General features: G+C 36.6%; 1 protein-coding gene across 2 annotated transcripts in view; it reads right to left on the bottom strand.

Moving 5' to 3' along the window:
• The window catches only part of adam9a (ADAM metallopeptidase domain 9a), a 66,190-nt gene that overhangs the window by 18,638 nt on the left and 31,222 nt on the right, over window positions 1-16,330 (bottom strand). For both annotated transcript variants that reach the window (XM_088076075.1, XM_088076076.1), the window contains exons 14-16: window positions 13,085-13,189; window positions 11,722-11,812; window positions 10,985-11,090 (exon numbers count right to left, since the gene is read on the bottom strand). In XM_088076075.1, the coding sequence (XP_087932201.1) occupies window positions 10,985-11,090; window positions 11,722-11,812; window positions 13,085-13,189 (302 nt within the window). The remainder of the gene's footprint in view (window positions 1-10,984; window positions 11,091-11,721; window positions 11,813-13,084; window positions 13,190-16,330) is intronic.

The following is a 16,330-nucleotide window of genomic DNA, read 5'->3' as shown; positions in this document are numbered from 1 at the left end:
TGAAACGTGATTTGTTATTAGTCTTTGCATTAAAATTCAAGGCTTGGCTTTAGGTGATTTAATAAGTTTTAAGCTCTATACTGTATTAAAATAAAGGGCAACCCAGAAGGCAGGAGAGAAATCAGTATTTTAGAGCCTTAAAAAAAGCAAGAAAACTATAATCCAAGCAGAATAAACCTTTACATAAAATGATCAGCAGTAAGATTTTTCTTTTTAGGTTTAATTATGTAAAATGATGTAACATCAGACCTTTGACTAGACCTTTAAAGTTGTTCAGTCCCTAGCGACTGACCTGACCACCAGTTTTCACGAGCACTGAATGTCAATCAGTTTTTCAATATACTTCAATATACACTCTCAGTCTGTACTCATAGAAATGTAATTTGTTTGTGGGTGCACATTATAGAAAAACATGTCCAAACATAGGATAATGCAACATGAGTCCACTGTTGGCTGGTACATAATGACAATTAGTTCCCTCTTGGATAGCATGGAGTGACGTTCACACTCCACCATGTAAAGAATAAATAAAATGAGATAGATAAGACTTACACAAAGAATCTCACCCTAAATAATTCAAAAATTATTCCTCAACTATGATTACAATGACTGTGATTATTATAATTATAACTAATATTTTATAACAAACTATAAAGGCTCAGTTTTAGTGGATGGCTTAACCATCTAAAGCTTGACACTGTTTTTACAATGCTGGCTTCCCCAGAGGGCAAGGCGAAATATTTTAAAATCTAAAGAAAGGAGAAATAACAATAACAACAATAATAATAATAATAATAATAATAATAATAATGGTAGGAAGAAAATGTGGAGAGAAAATACTAGCAAGATCTTTACTAATTTTAATGAATTGCTTAAATTAGTTTATTATTATCAGAATTTAACTTAACCTTGAGATTAGCTCAATCCTCCAAAACTCCCTTTGAGTTTTTAGATGCACTAGAAGCACTAGATTTCTGTCAATCTTACAATGTACATATGTTTTGTTTCTCTATAATCACAGGAATGCATTTTTATTTGCTGATCTACTCTACAGGCAAAAGAGGTCCACACTTGTGTAGTATAAAGCAACAGGGGTCCACAGTTGGCTGGTACATAATGACACAAGTTACTTGTAAATATATCTAAACTAAATCATGTAATTTTTTTGCTTCTAAAAGGATCTGTAAGTATGTATTTTTGTAACTGAATATAAAGGCTCAGCCGTTGTGGATGTCTTTACCATTTTATAGCTTGACACTGTGTTTAAAAGGGGCTACCCCAGTCCATTCTCATTGTTAACTTTTCAAATACATTCCTCTGTCAGTGCTTTTGGCATACCTGCATCAATCTGGATCATGGCAGGATGATGTGAGATGAGAACATAGCCGGACAGAGCCAGCGGCATTGTTATTATACGTCAGTGAACAGACAGCACCTGAGGCACATCTGCATACATCTTGCGTGGCTAGCATCACTTGAGAATATGGATGGGCGTACTCAAAACTTCCATTTAACAGTTTTTACAAAGCAAAAAAAAATGCCATGCAAGTTTTAGGTTTTATTTTTGAGGATTTAAAGTTTTTTTCTATTGGAAAAGAATATTAAAACAAAATGTTATTTTTTTTTTAAAAAAAGGAATAAAGTTTCATCATCATTGAATGATGCCTTTTCAGAGCCAATATTTGTATAAAATGAAGCAAATAATTTAAAAATAGCTTTGCTGGTCCAAAGTCTTCTTTGTAAAACATCAGAGCCACTCAGAAATACTTAGAGGGCAACTGAGGAACTGAGTGGATTAGTTGTGGGCAGACATACAGTGAAAATCAGATTTTAACCGGTTTAAATAGTTAAGAATTCTGTATAGTTGCAGTGATTTGACAAATTGCAGGGTCTCCCAGAATTCACAGGAATCAGCTGAATTTGGCATTTATTGTTATGGTTGAAATCAATGTATGTGTGCCCATCTATAGGAATCCATTTTATTTGTCGCCCACATTACAGAAAAGAGGTCCACACTTGAGTTGTATAAAGTGACATGAGTCCACTGTTGGCTGGTATATAATGACACAAGTTCCATCTTAGATATATAGTATAGAGTGACATTCCCATTTCAACATGGATAAATGACAAAGAATAGGAAAAAAGAAGTTAGATGCATTATTGTTCAAAGAAAATAATCTTACAAAATGTAATAATAAAATTATTTATTTTTAGGAAATTGGAGATAGAAATATCATTTTAGTTTTTTCAGTACATTACTTTTTGAATCGTGCACCTGAATAAGTTTTTGAGTTGCTGTTTAAGAGTGTGCTCCTTTTACCTTGTGTTGAAAACACATTGACAACCCATCATGATATAAATGACTAGAGCAATCTTTAATGGTATTTATAATATGGGAGTTTTGTGAGCAATCAGTTTGTCTCAGTTACAGGGATAAGTCAGTTAGAGGAATGATTAACCTCTGAAACCCTCTGTTCAACTGCTGAGATGAACTATTTCAAATTCTATAGGTTTTGGCTGTACTTTGGCTGTACTTTAACTTTAAATTCTAAAAAGGAAAGTCAGTCCACACTTTGTCCCCTCTTGGCCTGTACAAAAATGACACTTCTTGTTTTGTTTTGTTTTGTTTTGTTTTATATTTTCTCCAATGTTTTAAATTAATCTTAAATCTGCATTAGACAGACAAAATTGTATATACATTACTAGATCTCAAGAAAATCCAAAAACAACTACAACTACTAAAACAACTAAAGAAATATAAAACAGCCAACAATACAAAAACTGCAGAACTAGGATCAAAATAGGATTCGCTTTCAAGTAAAATAAAAAAAATAACGCTGAGAGATTTGGATTGGATTGTCTGCTGTGTACGACCTTTAAAGTTTTCTGTTGTAGGAGAGGGAACTGAGAGTTTTTAAATGGGTGTACTGGCATGCAAAATTACCAACACATTTATGGATTGTTTAATAGAGGCTGACTACTCATTTTGTATTGGATTAAATGATTTGCCATCTCTCTGTGTGCATGCTGCAGTGACCAGAGGGACTTATTATTATTCAACACAGTTTTGGTTTATATGAAGAATTTCAAATTCCTTAAAGGGTTTTTTAGTTTATGATGTAAGCATTAAACAATCCTCCACATTGACTGAGTGGAGTGTCCAGCACCCATGTGCCTTTAAGGTTGCCTCTGAGAAATGAGTGACTTTGGAGAGGTGAGGGGTCAGCGTGTGCAGCTCTGTGCCAGGCCTTGATTCTCTGCAGTGTGGGGTTGGTTTCTTTGTTGTTGACGATGGTCAATAGGCCATTCCACATTAAGCTTCAGAGATGCTAATTTATATTAGCTAGAATGTTACATCCAACTCTGACTGCCTGAGACATGGGTCTGTCCCCTGTCCTGGAGTTAAGCAAGGGCACACAGTGCTTATTTTAGCTGGTACAACATCTCTGGATTATTGGGAAGAACATCCTAAAAGTTTACAGATTGGGCATATAATTCTCCACTCAAATTCCCACTAGCTTGAATACTGATACAAAAGTTGTACTTTTTTTTACTGGATAGTTAAATATTTGAACATATTTAATCACCTAATAATTACATGAATTTCATGGCAAAACCATTGTGATGTTACATAGTTTATTGTGCCAAGTTAACATTTAATTGTTCTAATCATAATAAAAGGTTTGGTTTCAACTATAGGAGTAAAACAAAACTAAAGAGTAAGAGTGATCGTCTGATCATCATGTTAAAAATATTCAGGAAACAGAAATAAAATGTCAGAATGCAACATTGAGCCAAAGAAAAAAACATGGTGGATTATTGTAGTTTTGTAACATAGGTTTTGTTATTGATCTGTAATGTTGAATTTATGTAGTCCATTTTTCACCTCCTGAACCCTTTTCATTTGAGCTGCAGTGATATAAATTTAAAAGGTATGGTCATAAATCAGTTTGAACTTATATAGGAAAATAAATAGTTTTCTAACCTATAAAACATTTAATGGGGCAAACATGTATGCATGCTTAACACAGCGCTGAGAAACAAAGCATTTTTAAGTGACTGTAAGATTTAAAACAGCAAATGCAACTTTAAAATGGCCTCCCAAATAATATGTCAAGATCCACTACATGGTATTTTTTAACAGTTTAACAATATACCATCAGTAGTGTATCAGTGTATCAGCGTACCATCAGTAGTTGCAATTTATTTATTAGTTATCAAGTAGTATTGACAAAAGTGAAATTAACAGTCTGTTAACAGCCAGCTTAGGAAAGATGACACTGACATGTAAAATTACCAGCACATTTATGAGTAAGAAATGCATCCCTAAAGGAGGTTAAATATTCATTTGTTTGTGAAAAAATTGTTGTTCATCTCTCTAAGATGTTAAACATTTGATTCAGTGGTGCTCTGCATTATTAAGTAAGCAATCACATGGTGTTATAGATATATTGTTAGATTTATGAGCCTTCAGTTGATGAAGCTGACAAAAATATGTAATTTCCTCTACACTGAAGAGGTGGAGTGACCAGCACCCATATGATTCTCAGATCCTAACTTTGAATGTTGAACAGTGGAGACTGCTGCCACTGAGAAGTGGTGACCTGCAGTGGGTGAGGGGTTTGACTCTGTGCAAGTGAGTCTGTGAAAATCTGTCAGGCCTTGATTCCCTGCAGTGCGGGGATGGTTTCTTCTAGCTGGCGATTATGGTCGTTAGCACATGACACATTGAGCTAAGGGTTGCTAACTTCTCATATCCAAGATGCTGTATCTGATTTAGACTGACTGAAACGTGGCTTATTCTCCATCCTGGGTTTAACAAGTAGCACACACTGCTTATCTTGGTTAGTACAACATCCCTGGATTATTGGGAAGAACACCCTGAAATAAATGGAGTAGGCATACAATTCTCCACTTTAATTCCCATTTTAAATACTGTTTTTTTTTTTTCAAAACTTGTACTATTATGGATATTTAAGTAGTTGAACATATTCAGTTACCTAATGATTACATCTGTTATTTCATGACATACCATTTTGATGTTGCACAAGGTTATTGCCTCAAGTTTACATTTCATTATTCTAATTATAATAAAAGGTTCTGTTTTAACTAAAGAGGTAAAACAATACTACAGAATTAGATACTCTGTAAAGCATCTACAAACATTATTTAGATAGTTAAAATGTTGTCAATGGTTATTGATTGTATGGAGTAAAACTAATTTGGCCCTTTTAAATGTTTTATAGGTGAGCTATAAAAGAGTACATATTTGTGTCCTGATTATTGTGATTATCATTTAAAAACACATATATGAACAGAAAGTCAATGTTGACATGCAACTTTGAGCCAAAGATAAATGTAGTGGGTTATTGTTGTTTTGCAACTTTGTAACCTATTAAAAATTTAATGAAGGGCAAACGGTATGTATACTTTACAAAGTGCTTAGAAAAGACATTATTTATTAAGTGACTCAAAAGATTTAAATAGTAACTGCAACTTTATAATGGTCTTCCAAATAGTATTTCAAGATCTGCTACATGGTATTTGTTAACAGTTTAACAGTTTATTACCATTAGCAGTTGCAACTTTATAGAAACCATCAAACAATGTTTATAAACAGTTTTCAAACCAACTATTAATAGTTAACAAAGTGTTATAAATATTTGGTCTATCTATCCAAGAGATATTTATATTGTATAATTTACTTTTTTTGTTTTACAAAGGTTTACAAATTAGTTGGAAACCATTAATACTTAGGTTTATGTATTTATACAAGACTGTATAAGTCTTGGTATTTGACTAATAAAATAACAATCTATAACATTACTTATAATGGGTAAAGTTGATTAGTTATCATTTCTTCATTGGTTATCAAGGAGTATTGACAAAAGTATAATTAACAGTCAGTTAACAAATTATTAATGATGCCTATAATACAGTATTGCCAGCTTCAGAAAGATGATACCGACACGTAAAATTACCACATTTATGGAGTAAGATGCATCCCAAAAGAGGCCGAGTATTCATATGTGTGAAAAAAAATGTTATTCATCTCTGTATGATCTATGTACATTTGATTCAGTGGCTTTGTGCATTCTTTAGAAAGCAATCTGTCTTTATTACATTCACACACAGTTTTATAGATATATTTTTATATTTACTTGGCCTTCAGTTGATGAAGTGGACAAAAATATGTAATTTCTTCTACACTGAAGAGGTGGGTGACCAGCACCCATATGATTCTCAGATCCTAACTTTGAGTGTTGAACAGTGGAGACTGCTGCCACTGAGAAGTGAGTGACCTGCAGTGGGTGAGGGTTTGATTCTCTGCAAGTCCAGCCTGTGAAAATCTGTCAGGCCTTGATTCCCTGCAGTGCGGGGATGGTTTCTTCTAGCTGACGATGGTCGTTATGGTCGTGAGGACATTACACATTGGGCTTCAGGGTTGCTTACTTCTCATATCCTAGATGTTGTATCTGACTGAAACATGGCTTTTTCCTCTTTCCTGTGTTAAACAAGTGGATGTTGGGTAAGATAATGTTAAACTGTAAAGTATAGAAATACAAGCAAATTCCCACATTTGTCAATTGCACAATTGACTACAAGCTATTCAAAAAGGAGTTAAACATGTTTTTTTCACATGAAGAAACATCTGCTGGGAAGTGACATAATAACCACATGTATGTAATATCACTGAAATAATTGAAAGGTAATTATTTATTAAGTGGCCCTCTAAAGCAGTAGGGCATCTTGGCTCTCAGTGGCTCTGTTTGTCTGAATTTTAACGCAATGGCCATCAGAAACACATTAACATTAGTTAAACTTTAAGTGCTAAAGAGTTGTTTCAGTTGACAACACTGGAATGTAAGACCTGTAAAAAGCTGAGTGTCAATGTAAAACTTATTTTAGCAACTTACATGCCTTCATGCACACTCTCTGTGCATGCAGTGACAATGCTGTATACCAGCCCTGTATTTGCCAACTAATTTACAACTCTATGTGTTACCAGCTATAGTTATCAAAAACAACCAAAAATAGATATAACAATAATAAAAACTTAGTTCTGGGTTGCACAAACCTCTTTGAATGGGGTCAACAGAAGATAACTAGTGAAGGCCCATTCATAGATGTGTATCCTGCTGTGATGGTTTTGAGATGAGGTGTTGGTGGCTCATCACCCATTTCAATGCCATCAAAAACACTAACATACCAGTTAAACTTTTAAGTGCTAAAGAAAGGTTTTAGTTCACAATACTGAATTTAAAGTCCTGTAAAGCTGAGTGTCATTGTGAACTTATCGTATTATTATATTATTTATTATGTGCCTTTCACTTCATGCACACTCTTTGTGCACTGTGACAATGCTGCATGCCAGTGTGTGTAGTATATGTTATAGACTGTAGTCATTAAAAAACAAACATCTTTGAATGGGGTCTAGATTAGATAATGCTAAAATACACTTACAAACACAGGTGTTTCATCCATCACTAAAAACTATTCATTTGAACACAATGGAACACATTACAAAACAAGATATTTGGTGTTCAAATCCATTACCTATCATAATAGCATGAAAAAGATTCAGAGAACCTTGAGAAATACATAAAAGAGACAAGGCTAAAACCAAATATGAATGGCCATGACCTTTGACCCATAAAGCTGCACTGCATTAAATACCAACATGACTGAAGGATATCACAAAATGAGCTCGGGGACACTAAAAACCACTGACAGTGGACACAGTTTATCCACTGTATCTATAAATGCAAATTAAGACTTAACTATGCAAAGTGAAAGCCAGATATCAACAAAATCCAGAAACACTGCCAACTTCCCCTGGACCTGAGCTCATCTGTCACGTCACAGTGAATACTAAGACAAGTTATAATTGTGTTCACATTATAGCCTTTATTTTAAATAGCTACAATGGCAACATTTCTGGTGCCAATTTACTAAACAATGAGAAGCTTTACTGAATAGATACATTTTGTATTAGATATTTTTCTCTTTACAAATGCACCTTTCTATTTCTTTTTCATTAATCTATGGTGGAGTGAATATCACTCTGTCCTATCCAAAAGGGAACTTGTGTCATTATGTACCACCCAACTTGGGACCACCGTCGCTTTATTCTTTATGTGTGGCCCTTTTTCTGTAATGTTGATCAACAAAGAAAATGCATTCTTATGCATATACATTGAAAGCTTACGCATACATTGTAAAAGAGATCCTGTGCTTGTAATAACTCTTAATGGGAATTTCAGTAAAAGTCTGATAATAAATCTATTTTTATGATTAATCAGCAAATACTGTTGCTGACCTTTATATCGTTTTGGTCCTTTCTGGAAACCCTTCATTGTAAAGGTGAACATCTAAAGTAGGAATTCCAGTATGTTTTTTCCATGGCCAAGGGATCAGCCAGTATGTGTGATATCTCTGATCTAGACACTAGAGAAAGAAGTCTCAGACTTGTAATGTCATGAAGTATAAAGTCTGGAGCTGCTCCTTCTGCTCATCGAGAGCATAATTTTGGGGACCAACAGAATGTTTGTTATCCTTAAACCCAAATGAACTTTATTATATTGGTGTTGTCAGTTCTGTAACAGAAAATGTTCCCATATACTTATAACATTGTTCTGGCTGTTCTCAGTGTCATCTAGAAAATCTTTCACAATTTCATATCAATGGAGCAACTCTACACTTTATATCACATGACATCACAAGCACTCCAGTTTTTGGATATGGGAGTTGCCCATGTTTACTAATGTTTTTAGACTGCCTTAGATCATAGAAAATAATATGTATGTATTTTAGAAATGGGCATAATTTCCCATTAATACAGTATCAAGCCATAAAAGGTTAAGCCAGCCACTAAAGTTGAGCCTTTATATTCTGTTACACAAACATACTAACAAATCATATTTGAAGAAGAAATGTAACATTATTCAGATGAGATTTTTTCACAAGTATTATTAAATATGTTTGTATGTGCTTTACATGGTTGAGTGTGAGCGTCTCCTGCTATCTAAGAAGGAACTTGTGACATTATGTACCAGCCAACAGTGGACTCATGTCATTATATCCTACTCAAGGGTGGACCTTCTTCTGTAATATTGCACCAACAAACAAGTTGCATTTCTTTAAGTACAGACTGAGAACACAGTATATTGAAAACTTGATTGACATTCACTACTTGTGAAAACTGGTCAGGGTAAGTATTTTGGAAATTGAACAATTTAAAGGTCAAGTCAAAGTTTGATGTTACATAATTTAATTTAAAACTCCTTTTTTAGTTTTCTTACAAAAAGGAAATGGAGTGTGGACATTTTTTTCTTTTTAGAGTGCAAAGTTCAAAGAGTACAAACAGAAAGTCGACTTATGAAGGCCCATTCATAGATGTGTATCCTGTTGTGATGGTTTTGAGATGAGTTGTTGGTGCTCATCACCATTTCAATGCCCATCAAAAACACTAACATACCAGTTAAACTTTAAGTGCTAAAGAAAAGTTTCAGTTTACAATACTGGAATGTAAAGTCCTGTAAAGCTGAGAGTCATTGTGAACTTATCGTAACATTTATTATGTGCCTTTCACTTCACGCACACTCTCTGTGCACTGTGACAATGCTGCATGCCAGTGTGTGTAGTATGTTTTACAGACTGTAGTCATTAAAAACAACAAACATCTTTGAATGGGGTCTAGATTAGATAATGCTAAAATACACTAACAAACACAGGTGTTTCATCCATCACTGAAAAACTATTGTGAACACAAAGGAATACATTACAAAACAAGATATTTGCTGTTCAAATCCATGAACTATCTGCCATAATAGCATGAAAAGATTTAGAGAACCTTGAGAAATCTCTGCATAAAAGGGACAAGGCTAAAACCAAAAATGAATGGCCATGACCTTTGACCCATAAAGCTGCACTGCATTAAATACCAACATGATATCACAAAAAATTAGCTTGGGGACACTGAAAACCACTGACAGTGAACACAGTTCATCACTGCATCTATAAATGCAATTTAAGACTCTACTATGCTAAGTGAAAGCCAGATTCAAAAATCCAGAAACACCACTGACTTCTCTGGACCTGAGCTCAACTGTCATGTCACAGTTTGATTTCTTTCTTTGGAAGCAAACAGCTTTTAAGGTCTAGTCACAGACTTGTGTTAAATCATTTTATAGTGATTAATTAATTAAAATAAATATATTATTTATTAAAATAAGTAATTATATTGCTGATCATTTTATGTATAATGTTACTGCTTTATAGATTTATTTTCTGAATTTTGGTGATACATTGGTAGTTACAATTGGTCTGGTCTAAATATACATATATATATATATATATATATATATATATATATATATATATATATATATATATACATATATAAAACAAAGACAACAATAAAGTTATTAACAGTAAATAGTAAGATAAAACTGAATTCACAGGATTATGGGAGCCTTCTTTAAAAGATATACTTTGCTTTGGCAAGTATTATTTCTGTAATATTTATTATCACAAAAAATGTTGATATATTGCAAGCAATAAAGTTTACATACCCATTTTTAAAGATACAAATGAAGTTTTAGTGAAAAAGAAGCACTCTATAGGTGAGAGAACCAAGATAAACCAGTTTGACTGCAGTATATGGATGTCCCCTTTGATAGAGCAGGCGTCGCTCAAGGCTTCAGGTCCCTCTTGGCAATTTCTTTAAAAAATTGTAAAAATCACATTTGCAGTAATATTGTGAAAGAAGACCTCAAAAGTAAATTTTCAATTCTAGTTTTGTATTTTTAAAATGACTGCTAATAAAGGTTCCCTCTTGGATAGTACACTTAGATAGTCCCCTATTATTCATGTTCGCATGTATGTGTGCGCATGTGTGTGTGAGTGTGTGTGCGTCTCTGTGTGTGTGTGTGTGTGTGTGTGTGTGTGTGTGTGTGTGTGTGACTGTGTGTGTGTGTGTTACCTGCTCTCACACTTCTTGTAGCCGTAGTTGTAGGAGCCACAGTTGCCGAAGCGATCTCCTTTACTGTTGACGTCTTTAAAACAGATTTCAGGAGCCGCCTTCGCCTCTGAGGAGGAGAGGAGAGAAGGAGAGGAGGAGGAGGTGGAGGAGAGAGGAGAGGAGAGGAGAGGAGAGGAGAGGAGGAGGAGGTGTGAAGATGAGAGAGAAGGTCAGCGTGCTCTTTAAACTTTGTGAAAAGTCGACTGTATGACATCATCTTTATCGTCAAGTTATATTACACTGATAACATCAATAACTTATATCAATATCTGTGGAGTCAGCTGAGTCGAGTTATCGCTGACGTGAGCGTGCTCCCGTGTTGATGTGAGCGTGTTCCCGTGTTGATGTGAGCGTGTTCCCGTGTTGATGTGAGCGTGTTCCCGTGTTGATGTGAGCGTGCTCCCGTGTTGATGTGAGCGTGTTCCCGTGTTGATGTGAGCGTGCTCCCGTGTTGATGTGAGCGTGTTCCCGTGTTGATGTGAGCGTGTTCCCGTGTTGATGTGAGCGTGCTCCCGTGTTGATGTGAGCGTGTTCCCGTGTTGATGTGAGTGTGTTCCCGTGTTGATGTGAGCGTGTTCCCGTGTTGATGTGAGCGTGTTCCCGTGTTGATGTGAGCGTGTTCCCGTGTTGACGTGAGCGTGTTGACATGTTGACTTGAGCGTGTTGACGTGAGCGTGTTCAGTGGCGGGCGGACATACTGGGTCCAAAGATGCTCTGACACTGTCCGTCGTAGTGCTGACACTTCCCGTTGTAACAGTAGGCCTGATGGTTCCTGCAGGGCTGCCCGTTCTGAAACACACACACACACACACAAACACACACAGACACACACACACACACACACACACACACACACACACACACACACACACACAGACACACCTTAAAGTCCTGACACGTTAAGACCAGATTTGGTGGGTCGCGGGTCCGTTCTGTTTGGGCCGCAGGTGACGTGTGAAAAACAGACTTTATTTTGAAGTACACTGAATTTACGGCCCAGGGCTTTTATTTTGAAGTGTGGTTTCCTGCTGTAGAGTGAGGGAGGTTTTTCTTTTTCCTGTTGGCCTGTTTTTTGGGGGGTTTTTTTGTCATTTGTGTCATTTTGGCAGTTTGAATTTTGGCTGGCTCGTGGGTTTGGAAGGCATGTTTTCTTTAAAAATAACCCCAAATTTAAAAAAAAAGTATGCTTTAATATATTAAAACATATATGTGTGTATGTATTTAAAAATAAAAAAACACAATTTTTAAAGAAAAATTTATGGGTAGGTTTGGGAGGGATGTTTCTCTTAATAAATTTTGGCATTTTTTTTCCCCTTTTTCCTCTTTGTCATTTGTATTTTTCCTTTTTCATGAAAACTTTTTGGCCATGTTTTTTTTTCTTTTAAAATCTGTGGTTCATTTAAAGAAAACATGCCTTCTAAACCCCTGAGCCTGCCAAAATAAAAAATCCAAAAATGACACCATTTATCACAACCAGAAACTGTAAAAACAGATATTATTTTGAGATTTTTAAACTTCTGACAGTCCTTGAACACATCATGTGGGACGTACACTTCATGCATTTTCCGCAAGTCACCCAGAGAGGCTCAAGGAGAAATATTTGTAGCTTTGGGGAGGGTAAAATAAATAAATAAAAACAAAATTATTAAAATAAATTAATAGAAATAGAATAAAATATAATAAAAACAGCCAACCCCTTCCTCTGATAAATAAAGAACAGTGCGTTAGGCCGACTCTCATTTAAGACAAAACAAACAAAAAAACAGGTCACATAATACCAAAAACAGGAAAATAAAATAAATAAAATAAAATCTCACACTCACACACACACAGTTACTGTCACTCTAATCTCACTCTACAGCAAGAAACAGCACTTCAAATTAAAAGCTCTATACTGCAAATTGACTGTACTTCAAAATAAAATGTTTTTGTAACAAACTTGACATTGTCGTGACCGCACCTTTTGGACCACGACCCGCCAGTTGGGAGCCAACGATATATACATTTAAAGAATTCCAAATACTGATAAATACACGAAAGGTGTTTTGTTTGAGGTCTCACCTGGATGAAGACGTCGCTCTGACAGAAGGACGACGAGCCGTTACAGTACTCAGGTAGATCACACTCATCTGTACTGGACCGACACACTGAGCCACCTGGGAGGTACTGCACACACACACAGACACACACACACACACACACACACACAGAGACACACACAGAGACACACACACACACACACACACACACACACACACACACACACAGAGAGAGACACAGAGACACACACACACACACACACACACACACACAGAGACACACACAGAGACACACACACACACACAGAGACACACAGAGACACACACACACACACAGAGACACACACAGAGACACACACACACACACACACACACACACACACACACACACACAGAGACACACACACAGACACACACACACACACAGAGACACACACACACACACACACACACACAGACACACACACACACACACAAAGACACACACAGAGACACACACACACACACACAGAGACACACACACACACACAGAGACACACACACACACACAGAGACACACACAGAGACACACACACACACACAGAGACACACACACACACACACAGAGACACACACACACACACACAGACACACACACACACACACAGAGACACACACACACACACACACACTATCATCATCCTTGTCATCATAGATATTTAATGATGATTTGTGATTTAAATGCTTCTGAAAGGAGTCTGAACGCAGCGCAACAAAACTGACGTCCAGATAGTGTTTGCAAAATTACTCAATGCTGCAGTGTGTCAGCAGTAAAAAAACACTACAGTAAAAACACGCTGCAGTAAAAATACACTGTAGTAAAAACATGCTGCAGTAAAAATACACTGCAGTAAAAACATGCTGCAGTAAAAACACGCTGCAGTAAAAACAAACTGCAGTAAAATTAGCTGCAGTAAAAACAAACTGCAGTAAAAACATGCTGCAGTAAAAACATGCAGTAAAAACACGCGGCAGTAAAAACACGCGGCAGTAAAAACACACTGCAGTAAAAACACGCTGCAGTAAAAACATGCAGTAAAAACACGCGGCAGTAAAAACACGCGGCAGTAAAAACACACTGCAGTAAAAACACGCTGCAGTAAAAACATGCAGTAAAAACACGCGGCAGTAAAAACACGCGGCAGTAAAAACACGCGGCAGTAAAAACACGCGGCAGTAAAAACACACTGCAGTAAAAACATGCTGCAGTAAAAACAAACTGCAGTAAAATTAGCTGCAGTAAAAACACGCTGCAGAAAAAACATGCAGTAAAAACACTCTGCAGTAAAAACATGCTGCAGTAAAAAAAAAATGCAGTAAAAACATGCGGCAGTAAAAACACGCTGCAGTAAAAATACACTGCAGTAAAAACATGCTGCAGTAAAAATACACTGCAGTAAAAACACGCTGCAGTAAAAATACACTGCAGTAAAAACATGCTGCAGTAAAAACAAACTGCAGTAAAAACATGCTGCAGTAAAAACACGCGGCAGTAAAAACATGCTGCAGTAAAAACACGCGGCAGTAAGAACACGCTGCAGTAAAAACGCTGCAGTAAAAACACGTGGCAGTAAAAACACACTGCAGTAACAACACTCTGCAGTAAAAACATGCTGCAGTAAAAACAAACTGCAGTAAAAACACGCGGCAATAAAAACACGCTGCAGTAAAAATACACTGCAGTAAAAACATGCTGCAGTAAAAATACACTGCAGTAAAAACATGCTGCAGTAAAAACATGCTGCAGTAAAAACACGCTGCAGTAAAAACACGCTGCAGTAAAAACACGCGGCAGTAAGAACACGCTGCAGTAAAAACATGCTGCAGTAAAAACACGCGGCAGTAAAAACACACTGCAGTAAAAACACGCGGCAGTAAAAACACGCTGCAGTAAAAACACGCTGCAGTAAAATCACGTGGCAGTAAAAACAAACTGCAGTAAAAACACGCGGTAGTAAAAACACGCTGCAGTAAAAACACGCGGCAGTAAAAACACGCTGCAGTAAAAACGTGGCAGTAAAAACGCGGCAGTAAAAACACGCTGCAGTAAAAACACGCGGCAGTAAAAACACGCTGCAGTAAAAACACGCGGCAGTAAAAACACGCTGCAGTAAAAACACGCTGCAGTAAAAACACGCGGCAGTAAAAACAAACTCCAGTAAAAACATGCTGCAGTAAAAACATGCTGCAGTAAAAACATGCAGCAGTTAAAACAAACTGCAGTAAAAGCACGCTGCAGTAAAAACACGCGGCAGTAAAAACAAACTGCAGTAAAAACATGCTGCAGTAAAAACACGCGGCAGTAAAAACACGCGGCAGTAAAAACAAACTGCAGTAAAAACACGCTGCAGTAAAAACACGCGGCAGTAAAAACAAACTGCAGTAAAAACACGCTGCCGTAAAAACACGCTGCAGTAAAAACACGCGGCAGTAAAAACATGCTGCAGTAAAAACACGCTGCAGTAAAAACGAACTGCAGTAAAAACACGCTGCAGTAAAAACACGCGTCAGTAAAAACACGCTGCAGTAAAAACGAACTGCAGTAAAAACACACTGCAGTAAAAACAAACTGCAGTAAAAACACGCTGCAGTAAAAACACGCTGCAGTAAAAACACGCGGCAGTAAAAACAAACTGCAGTAAAAACACATGGCAGTAAAAACAAACTGCAGTAAAAACACGCGGCAGTAAAAACACGCTGCAGTAAAAACACGCGGCAGTAAAAACACGCGGCAGTAAAAACACGCGGCAGTAAAAACATGCTGCAGTAAAAACACGCTGCAGTAAAAACGAACTGCAGTAAAAACACGCTGCAGTAAAAACACGCGTCAGTAAAAACACGCTGCAGTAAAAACGAACTGCAGTAAAAACACACTGCAGTAAAAACAAACTGCAGTAAAAACACGCTGCAGTAAAAACGCGGCAGTAAAAACACGCTGCAGTAAAAACACGCGGCAGTAAAAACAAACTGCAGTAAAAACACACGGCAGTAAAAACAAACTGCAGTAAAAACACGCGGCAGTAAAAACACGCGGCAGTAAAAACACGCGGCAGTAAAAACACGCTGCAGTAAAAACACGCGGCAGTAAAAACACACGGTGTAAGTTCGATGTGCAGCAGTGACACAGCAGAGAAAGTATTTGGCTCCTGATAAAAACTACATGTTCTGTCTTTTATTGTTTTATTGTTTACATTAAAAAAGCTTTTACAAGATTTGACTGAATGTCTGC

This window comes from Plectropomus leopardus, chromosome 4 (genome assembly GCF_026936395.1).
Source record: "Plectropomus leopardus strain MGB_pleo_1.0 chromosome 4, ASM2693639v1, whole genome shotgun sequence".
Taxonomy (NCBI): Eukaryota; Metazoa; Chordata; class Actinopteri; order Perciformes; family Serranidae; genus Plectropomus; species Plectropomus leopardus.
This window is presented reverse-complemented; position numbering and strand designations above follow the sequence as displayed.